This window comes from Dipteris shenzhenensis, chromosome 11 (genome assembly GCF_047967505.1).
Source record: "Dipteris shenzhenensis isolate YYH24624 ecotype China chromosome 11, Dip_SZ_1.0, whole genome shotgun sequence".
NCBI classification, from domain to species: domain Eukaryota; kingdom Viridiplantae; phylum Streptophyta; class Polypodiopsida; order Gleicheniales; family Dipteridaceae; genus Dipteris; species Dipteris shenzhenensis.
The window spans coordinates 32025493-32035719 of record NC_141606.1 but is presented as its reverse complement, the minus strand read 5'-3'; the positions used below and the strand labels follow the sequence as shown (position 1 = coordinate 32035719).

Below are 10227 nucleotides of genomic sequence, written 5' to 3'. Positions count from 1 at the left end.
ATGTGAATTCTAGAATCTTTATACAACTTAGAAATTAGACTATGGCAATTGGTATTCCAAGACTCAAATTTATTTGAGAAGTACGCAAATCATGTTAGTTTGGCAAACAAAACTAGAGCTAGCTTTGGCAAAAGGACAAGGAGAGCAAAAGGTGCTTGACTTGATACAATGTTATGTATGGGATTATGCAGAGTCTAGAAGCATTAACATAGCATTACACTACTTGCCTTTTATTGATAACTACAACAGATACGTTATCAAAGAAAACTCAAGTCTTTGATAGATTTAGACAATTCAAGAATCAAGGTACACATCTTGTACATTTTGTTTGATCAAGGATATGCATGTTTTGGAGGTAGGCAACACTCAGCAAAATTTTCTATGAGCAACATTTGCTACATGTTGAGAATGTTTTGAAGTAATTTTTAATAGATTCCTAGTAAAAGAGAGAAATGAATAAATTGAAAGATGTAATGCAAGACATGATTATATACTAGATCCAAGACAATGACATCACTCCAAGTCACTAATACAATATTTATCAATTGAAGTGCATTTAGATGATCAACCTGGCATCCAATCAATCGATCAACATTGTGGCATATAGATTATCAACTTGGCATCCAATCAATTGATTAATGTGGCATTGAATCAATCGATGGCATCCAATTATCCAATGTGGCAGTCGACTACAGCCTACCCATCTCGTTTTATCCTTCAATATCCTCTCTAGTTGATGATTCCTTCCAAAAGTTACAACAAATGTGCCAATGTGTACCAAGCTTGATGATTTAGGCATCTTTTACCCCATTGTCCACTTCCTTCTAAAGTTTGTCAAAGTTGATTCTCCAAAGTTGTTTTGACAATTATCTAGCCCAAAGCAAGTTAATCTATGTTTGTAATCATCCCAAAACTAGTTGATCTACACTTGCAATCATCCTAGAGCCAGTTCATCTCTCTTTGAGAACCATAGGTAATTCCATTGCTCAGCTGTAATTCCAACTAGGCCGAGTCCATTGCTCCTAAATGGGGAAGCAAAGTTGTCATTCCAACAAGGGGAAAGTTCATTCATCCATTATTCTTCATACCTTGAAGTTGTGGGATATTAAATCATGTAAGAGAAGAGTGATTTTGTGTCTACTTGCATCTTATTTCCCAACTTCTGATTTTTCTTATAGTCATGCACTCAAGCATGAGAATTTGATTTCGACTTGCTTCATCAGCTTCATCTTGTGAATCTTGAATTAGTGGGAGCATTTGAGAGAAAAGTGATGGAGATTGTTACCTTGAACAACACCTGCTGACTGTGGTCGAGCTTTAATGCAAGTCCTCCACTCCTTCATTGCCATCTTTTTGATGGCTGACTTGTCTCTTCCCATCTCCCCTTTCCCTTTCAGATTGCCTTGTGATGTCTTGTTGTAGAATTCTTCATTGCATGCACACAAAATTTCATCAAAGTCACCTTATACTACTTTTTGGGATTTCCTCCCTTTCATCACATCCCTTGCTTTTCTATTACGACCCTGAGAATAATCACAATGTGAGATTGCAATTGAGTACCTAGCGCAATAAAGTTTTCCCAAATTGATGGAGCAATGGATAAGCTCCTCTCATAGGCATAATAATTATTGTGCTAGTTAGTCTCCAAAACGACACTCCTAAAAATGTCTGCAAACCCCCCAATGCTATGTTGGGGGTTCTGTAGACATATTTGGGAGTATGTTTCTCATATGGTTCGTTTCTCCCCATTGCTTGGGGATTTGAAGATATTTTTAGGAGTATAATTTGCATGTGGTACTTTTCTCACCATTGCTTTGCTATTCGAATGGAAAATTCTCAATGAGAAAGCGTCAAGAGTCTCTCGTCTTGCTTTATCATCTCTGTAAGGGCCATGACAAAGGGATTCGGTGGGACTAGAGATTCTACGCAGAGCTCCTTGAGGAGGATTCATTGTTTGAGCATAGAGTGAGGCATTGAAAGAGAACTATTGTAGCTAGAAGGGATTCAATGCTTGAAAAAGCTGGCACCGGTAAACTGATGTAATATCAATTGCCTTGATTGTTCAAGGCAAGGACATAAACTAAGATAACATATCTATCCATTGCAAACTACATAGGAGTGGGATACGTGGGAGGGGGCTAGAGCTCTAAGAAATAAAAGCTAAACTAGAAGGCCACCACTAAGAGAACAAAACCAAACTAGTCTCCGCTCTTGCATTAGCTTCTTGGGAGTCCTTGGTTTCAATTCCCAAGAGAGTGGAATGGTAGATGTGTTGTGTAAGCCCCATCTAGATGTTAGGAATGCCACATTCATCAACAGACACAAGCCACATGGATTAATCAATCAAATGCCACATTGGACAATCAAGGATGAATTTGAGACCATGTTAACCAATCAATCACAAACTGAAGCCAGGTTGATGGATCAAATGCCAGATCAAGCCAATCAAATGCTACACCTATGGATCAATTGAAAGCCATGTTAGTCAATAAGGCAATGCCTGCATTCCAATTTAACATTGCCATTCAGTTTGTCAAGCACAATTCCAAGCATAGTTCTTACATTTGGAGTATTGCATTTAGCATTGCCATTCATTGTTGCCAATCTAACTTTTGAAGCTCAATATTTAGCAAAGCATTGATTGGTACCATCCATAAAATTGGCCCTCATTGCTCAAAGATGATTTTGGTCAGGAAGTATTGCTCGAGAAATGGAAATCCTCCATGCTTTCCACCTTTTGTTCCAATCTAGTTGAGCCTTTTGTGCTTTGTGCTTGTGTTGTATATGCTTATTGTGTGAGTGTGTTTGTGTGTTGTATGAGTTTGTGTTTGCTTGCTTGTGTGTGCATTGCGTTCCTTAAGACTACTATTGATGTGTACATAGAGGTGTTAAATGAAGTAGCAATAGCAGTGGGACAATGAGATGCAAGGCCTCTATAACAATGCATAAAACTAGTGATACAAGCAAAGCTAAAGCTACTAAAGAACAACAAAGCTAGCTATGCATAAAGCCTCAACATCAAGGCAAACCTCAAAAGTACAAAAAAGGGCCAATGTGAGTTGAATGTAGAATGCATACAGAGATGGACTCCAAATGCCTGTGCTTGTGTGCGTGCATGCGTGTGTGTGTACATGTGTGCATGTGCGTGCGTACTAACCTTTGTTTGGTGTATGTATGTTTCTTCTTTAAGGTTTGTATGTGCATGCTGTGTGTGTTGTGTGTGTGTGTGTGTGTGTGTGTGCGCGCGCGTGCGCTTGCTATGTGTGCCTTTGTGCATGTGCACATGTGTACTAACCTTTGTTTGGTGTATGCTTCTTCGAGGTTTTGTGTGTGCATGTTATTAAGGCATCTATGTGTTTGTGCATTGTGTGTGTGCTTGTTGTTTGTCTGAAAAAACACACACACACACACACACACACACACACACACACATAGAGACACTCTTTCAGTAAGCATACATACACATACACACATGTAGGCACTCCTTGAGGGCCATGCAAGTGCATAATCGAATGGTGAGGAGAGAAGTAATAGGAGAGAGGGAGAAACAAAGAAGCTTGAGAAAGAAAGAGAAAGAAAGAAAGAAGAAGAAGCTTAGAAGGGAAGCAAGGGGGGGGGGGGGGGGGGGGAGCCGTGGATGGGGGGAGATCGGACGGACAGGATAAAGGGAAGAAGGGCCCAGCGATCCAAAATCGGAAGGAACCAACCAATGGGAAGACAGGAAGAGGCCAATAACAAAGGGGTGCCAAAGTTGAAGCAAAGTTTAAAAGGCAAGGCTTCCCCATCTTCCCTCTTACCACCCACCCACCTTTTGCTTGCTACTTCAAACCGTTTTTTTTTTAAGCTCTCAGCTCTTTTCCTGCCCTGCTCCCATCGCCATGGCCGCTCCTGAGGTCGCTCCTGCCCCCAAAAAAACTTCTTCCACCCCCAAGAAACCCAAATCCCTCAAGCCCAAATCCCCCAAACCCGAACCCTCCCATCCCACCTACCTCCAGGTCCTTCCTCCCCTCCCTCCCCCTTGCTTTCCTGCGAATTTAACGATGTTTTTTGAGCTCGTTTTGGCTTCCCTCTCCGGTTCTTACCGCGTTTCTGTTCTCCCGTGCTCCTCCTGCGCTCGATAATGTCTTTAATTTGGCTAGAATTGCCTTGAATTTTACCCTGGAGCGCCCTCGGGGATTTCGCTCTCTCACTGCTGAAACGGTCCTTTGTTCTTTAGTTTTTCCTTTTGCTCTCAAGCTTAACCTCTTTTGGGTCTTTTCCCGTGGCTTCCGGTTTGCAGATGAGCGTGGAGGCGATTACTTCGCTCAAGGAGCGTAGCGGATCCAGCCAGTACGCCGTTGCAAAGTACATCGAGACCAAGTACAAAAGTGTCCTCCCTGCGAACTTCAAGAAGCTGTTGTCTGTACAGCTGAAGAATCTTGTGAAGCAGGGAAAATTAGTGAAGGTGAAGGGCTCATACAAACTGTCGGACGATCTGAAGAAGGCTGCTCCGAAGTCTCTCAAAGCTTCGAAGCCATCGACTGCGCCTAAGGCTCCGAAAGTTCCGAAAGCCCCGAAGGCCCCGAAAACTGTCAAGGCTCCAAAGGCAGTGAAGCCATCTAAGGCTCCCAAGCCAGCGAAGCCTCCGAAGAAAGTGAAGGCGGCGAAGTCCCCCAAGAAGGTCACAGCGTCCAAACCCAAGAAGGCTTCTACGCCCAAGAAGGTTGCTACACCTAAGAAGGTATCGTCAGTGGTTGTTCCGACTTCGCCAAAACCTGTAAAGGCTGCTCCTCCGAAGTCGCCAGTGAAGAAGGCTCTGAAAGCTAAATCTCCGAAGCCTAAGTCTGTGAAGGCGAAGCCGGCTACCAAATCTCCTAAAGTGAAGAAGGCACCGAAACCTGCGTCCAAGAAGGCGAAGAAAGCTTAGTGAGGATATTTCTTTGGTTCTAGGATAGTTGAGTTCATTAGTATTTAGAGAAGAGGGGGTGCTTCCGTAGACATAATTTTCATTCTCACGGGTGCTCCCCTCAACAGAAATTTCTGATTGTTTGCCTTGTACACGACTTCAAGGCTGTTGTAAATATTGCGGTGGCCCTGATCAATCGTAAAGGCCCATTTTTTGGGCTTTGTGTAGCATTTTGATGAATGTAAAAAAAGTCCCTGAGTTCAGGTTTCCCTCTGTTTTGGCATTGTTCTTTTGATATATCTGTTTAAAGGGTCGCTTATAACGTCTCCTTCAAAATTGGCTCTTGAGCTAATGTGTCGAAGTTTCACATTGAATATTTAATGTTTCTGCATGGCTTAAGGATAAAGCTGAATGTATGGCTGGAAAAAAATGCCGTGGTGTAATGTCTTGCGATCGCAACTCTCGGATAATGTCAGCTATGGATAAGAAAGCTGCAACTGTTCTTCAAACAGCGCCATCTTTCAAACGGTCAAGTTGTGCGCGCTAAACTCAAATTCGAAAATGAACGTCATATTCAAAATGAAATTGTATTTTGAAAAGAAATTTAAAATCTAATTTTGGAGACGGCTATTTTGAGGGGAGAGGTGGTAGGCTTCATCTCCAAAAATTCTAAGACCTAGCAAGTGTCCATTCTTGGGTAGATTGTATATTGCATTTAGTATATTGCATATTGGGTAGAGAGAGAGGGACTCTCTCTCTCTGTGCATGGATTTCTTGTTGATATTGTTTGTTAATCAAAATGTTACTTAGTTTTAGCTTGTTAATTGCACATTTGAATGTTGAATTGAGAAACCAAATTGGTGAATCAATGCAACACATGGAAAGATGTAGTGATGCAACACGTTCGGACAGCATTATAAGAGAACTCAAATGTGAACTTTCAATGCAATCCTTTAATATCCCCAAGTACAAGTACTTCATCACCCAATGTCATCAAGAGAAATACACGATGTCCAAGCATTCCTCATAGAGAATCTGTTATTTTTGAAGGGAATTGCATTGTTTATGTTTAGGAACTTTCATAAGGGAATTCCCTTATCAAAAGTTTGAAGAGTTCTTAGGCATTGTTTGTATCAAGCAAGGTTGAGATTGAATGCCCAAGTTGATTGTAATAGACTATTCTCATTGGTTGCATGTTGGAAGCAACATTGCACTAGTAGCTAAATCATTGATGAAACAAAGGAACTTGTATACTCATTTGGGAGGCTAAGACATGTTTTTCTCCCAACAAGAAGGATGTTTGTGGAAAAAGATCTGGCAAAATGAACTACATCAAGCACTCATTGCACCTAAGTGATGAGCCTCGGGTATAATCTCATACTGTGCATTATACATGAAGCACCTAATGTGTTGGTTACCATTGACATATGCTAGTTCATACTCAAAATTTTGATTATGTTGGTTACCACTATCATATTATATCATATGCTAGCTACCACTCTCACTTCTACCTATTTACCATTGTCAAATGGTATTTAGCACATGCAATGTTTGTAATCACTACGATGCTTACTAGGAACCTACATTGTAGGTTACCAAAATCATATGCTAGATAGCCCAAGAAACGCTAGTTAACACTATCATATGCTTGTGAGAAATAGCTACAGTGCTGTCTCCCACTGTCACACTAAAGCTAGCACCTATAATGTTGGTTAGCACTTACAATGCTATGTTGTTTGGCACGTGCAATGCTATTTAGCTTGGAATACTGGTTAGCACCTACATTGTTTGTTAGGACCTACAAAGCTACGTTGGTTAGCACTTGCAATGCTATGCTTGTTGTTAGCACTTGCAATGTTGGTAAGCACATGCAATTCTATGCTAATTAGCAACTGCAATCCTGGATAGCACCTGTAATGCCAATTTAGCATGTACAATGCTGGTCAACACCTGTAATGCTAGTTAATACTTGCAATACTGGTTACCAATCATATGCTAACTAGCACCTATGATTGCTAGTAACCATTGTCATATGCTAACTAGCACCTATGATTGCTAGTAACCATTGTCATATGCTAGTTAGCTCCTATAATTCTAGTTGCCACTATCAATGCTAGGTACTAATCTAACATCGTTGTTTCCAACATTCTTTGAGACTTCTCAAAATGATGTTATTGGATCTTTCCCATGGCTTTCGTAGGAAGAGCAGGGTAATCTCTGTATGTAGGGTTCCAAGGCTTTTTGCCACCTACAGATATATCATTGTCGTCATTTGTAGTATAACTATAGCTTAGGACCTCGAGTCGTATTCCCGTGAGAGACGTAGGCTTTAGGAAGAGTTTAAGGGTTTAGAGGGAGGTTCAGGATGCAAAAGGAGGTTCCAATGTTTAAAAGAGGGTCCAGGGTGCAAAAGGATTTTAAGGGTTAGAAGGAGGATCCAAGGTTCAGGGTAGAGTAAATGGTGGAGAACTCATCTCCCTCATAGATCATGGAGGCCAAGGGTTGAGGGACTAAGGGTTTAAGGGGACCATAGGAGTGGGAGAGGAAGAAGGTATAAGAGCAGAGGGATGAGGAGAGAGAGGATAAGGGAAGAGGAGATGGAGGAGAAGGGAGGAAGAGAAGGGAGGAGGAGGGAGGAGAAGGGAGGAAGAGAAGGAAGGAGGAGCGAGGAGAAAAGGGAGGAGGATAGGTAGAGGAAGAGTTGGGAGGAGGAGAGGGAGAGGAGGGGTTGCAAGGTTGTAGGAGAGGGGAGGATGAGTTGCAAGGTTAGGACATGCTTTTAAATGTGGCATGCAAGGAAGCATGGACACTTGGAGACAATTGATTGGAATACCAAAGTAGAACTCAATACAATGTCCCAAAGAGTGTGGGCTTCATTCCATTATGGGGTATTTATACAAGTTGGAGAGCTTCTCTCTCTGCATGTAGGAATTGTAGGAAATTCTCTCTCTACATGTAGAACTTGCATCTAGGATACACATATAGAAGTTGCATGTAGAACATGCATGTAGGAGTTGCATGTAGGAATCGTATGTAGAAGTTGCATGTAGGAATCATATGTAGAAGTTGTATGTAGAACATGCATGTGGGACTTGCATGTTGAAGATGCATGTTGAGGATTCCTAATGGAGATTATTCCTAGCCTTATGTAAGTAGAAGCGGTTTGCTGCTACTCTAAACACACATTGTGTGCTACCTAAGTCCATGCTGGCATAGAGACAATAGATGCTCCCGATTCTAGCCAAGTATGTAGTTTCAAAAAGCTTAAAACACAAACCAAATGTGAAATGTTCAAATAAGGAGAGGAGTCAGTTAATTTGGTCTACTAATTAGTACGTGCATGTGGGAGTTACTAGTTAGTGTTTTAGAACGTACCTGCATGTGATGGTCTACTAATTAGCACTTACATGTGGTATTTCTTAGTTAGTACTTGCTTGTGGTTATTTGTGGCTTGCTAAATTTGTACCTACATGTGGTAGTTTATAGGTATGTTCAAAATGTTTGGTACGTTGATTCTTCCTATTGATGGAAGGTTGAGTTCTTTCATCGATTCAAAACATAGACCCCATAGTGCAAAATTTAGTTGCGGTCATTTGAATCACTAAACCCTCTTTTTGTGTGCAAGTTGAAGGACCAATATAGATGTTGCTGTGAATACCATGTCCAAATGTCCTTTTTGCAAGATGCCTTGAAGTTGATGCACTCTCCAAAACTTTGGCCTGCATGGAAGAATTTGTCAATGCAAATGCAAAGTTTATATCAGTGCTGACACAAGCCATGACTATTCTTCTACTCCACACTTTCGAAGGTGTCACTCATTTGTGGGAATCAATGATTTACCCAGGACTAACTCTCTTAAATATTCTTCCAGGGAAATCACAGACCGTGCTAAGATGCTGGAGTGCTCATGAGGCTAGATTGCTTGGAGACTATTCTTTGTATGACTCTCTCATAAACTATGCTTTGTATAGCTCATTAAAAAGGATTTGATGTATGTTAAGTTTGCTTGGAGATAGATAGATAGATAGATAGATAGATAGAGAGAGAGAGAGAGAGAGAGAGAGAGAGAGAGAGAGAGAGAGAGAGAGAGAGAGAGAGAGAGAGAGAGAGAGAGAGAGAGAGAGAGAGAGTACAACTTTGAAATTTCATGCTAGCTACATTCGACAAAAAGTGTACCTTAGCCTCTCAATTAACAAATAACACTAAGTCTATAAAATAACACTAAGTCCTTAAGCTATCACACCACAATTTTGGATCACAGTGCCTTATCATTTAATACTTAGAATCACATAAAGCATGAAGCATAAATCATATACAAACATAGAAGCATAGACATAGGTGTTCACACTAGCATACATAGGCATTCACACTGGCATACATAGACATAGAAACCCTAAACTAGCATAAAGCATTTACTCAGATAGTGCATTGGTACTTGGAGACTATTCAATTTTCAACCGTCCGCAAGTGTAAGGTATGACTGGGAAGTAGTAAGCTAAGGGTGTCCACTTTTAGCTCACTCCCCAATCCTTAGGAGGTGGAAAAACAAGCTTTTTGGCACATAAAAATGCAAATCTCACCTACTTCCCTATGGATCTAGTCTTTGAAGTCTTCAAACACAACATCACACTTGCTAATGTGCACACAATGGTATGGTCTATCGAAAATTCGATGCACGCACAAAAAATTTCTTTGTCACATGCAATGGTCACACCTTTGTCACGAATACAGAGTGTCATATTAAATTCTGAATTTCTCACTCATTTTAGATTAAATGTTATTGAAACTTTGTAGGTGGTGTTTTTACATTATGTAGAGATTAACTTGATTTATTGATAATTATTTGAATGATTTATCAAATTATCAATAAATATTTTCTATAAATAAAGTCATAAAATACATGCATTTTAGTAGCACACCACATTTTTTTAGTATTTTGAATAATTAAGCAAATCCAATTCAGTGGAAGGTTAGTAGGCACATAAGGGTATGTGGTTCAATCATTAAATCCCAAATCCAACGGTTAGATTTAGGGAGATTGAAGTTTAATTTTTACTTTTAGTCCTTAGAGGATCAACAAAGAATATTAAAAATAAATCTAGTGATTCTTAAGCATGACCAAACACTTCAAAAATGTTAATATATTTAGTCCTCCACGTGATGAATAAGAGTAAAAAAAAATGGTTAAATTTGAGTAAGGGAAGGGTACATTATGGCCTCCACAAGTGAAATCTCCCTTTTGTGGGGGAAAAAGGGCCACCCAAGCCTAATACCAAGACAAGGTAGGCTTGGTACTAGGCTTGGTGAGGTAGGTTAGGAGCATCACCGATCCTAGTGGCAAG

The 10227-nt window shown here is 40.5% G+C and overlaps 1 protein-coding gene across 1 annotated transcript; it reads left to right on the top strand.

Annotated features, from left to right (window-relative positions):
* Positions 1–3784: 3784 nt before the first annotated feature.
* On the top strand, positions 3785–5159 carry LOC147896914 (uncharacterized). Its single transcript, XM_087381472.1, has 2 exons — positions 3785–3995; positions 4280–5159. Exons 1-2 carry the CDS (start codon positions 3879–3881, stop codon positions 4904–4906), a joined length of 744 nt encoding a protein of 247 aa, XP_087237598.1. The 5' UTR covers positions 3785–3878; the 3' UTR covers positions 4907–5159.
* The last annotated feature ends 5068 nt before the right edge of the window (positions 5160–10227 follow it).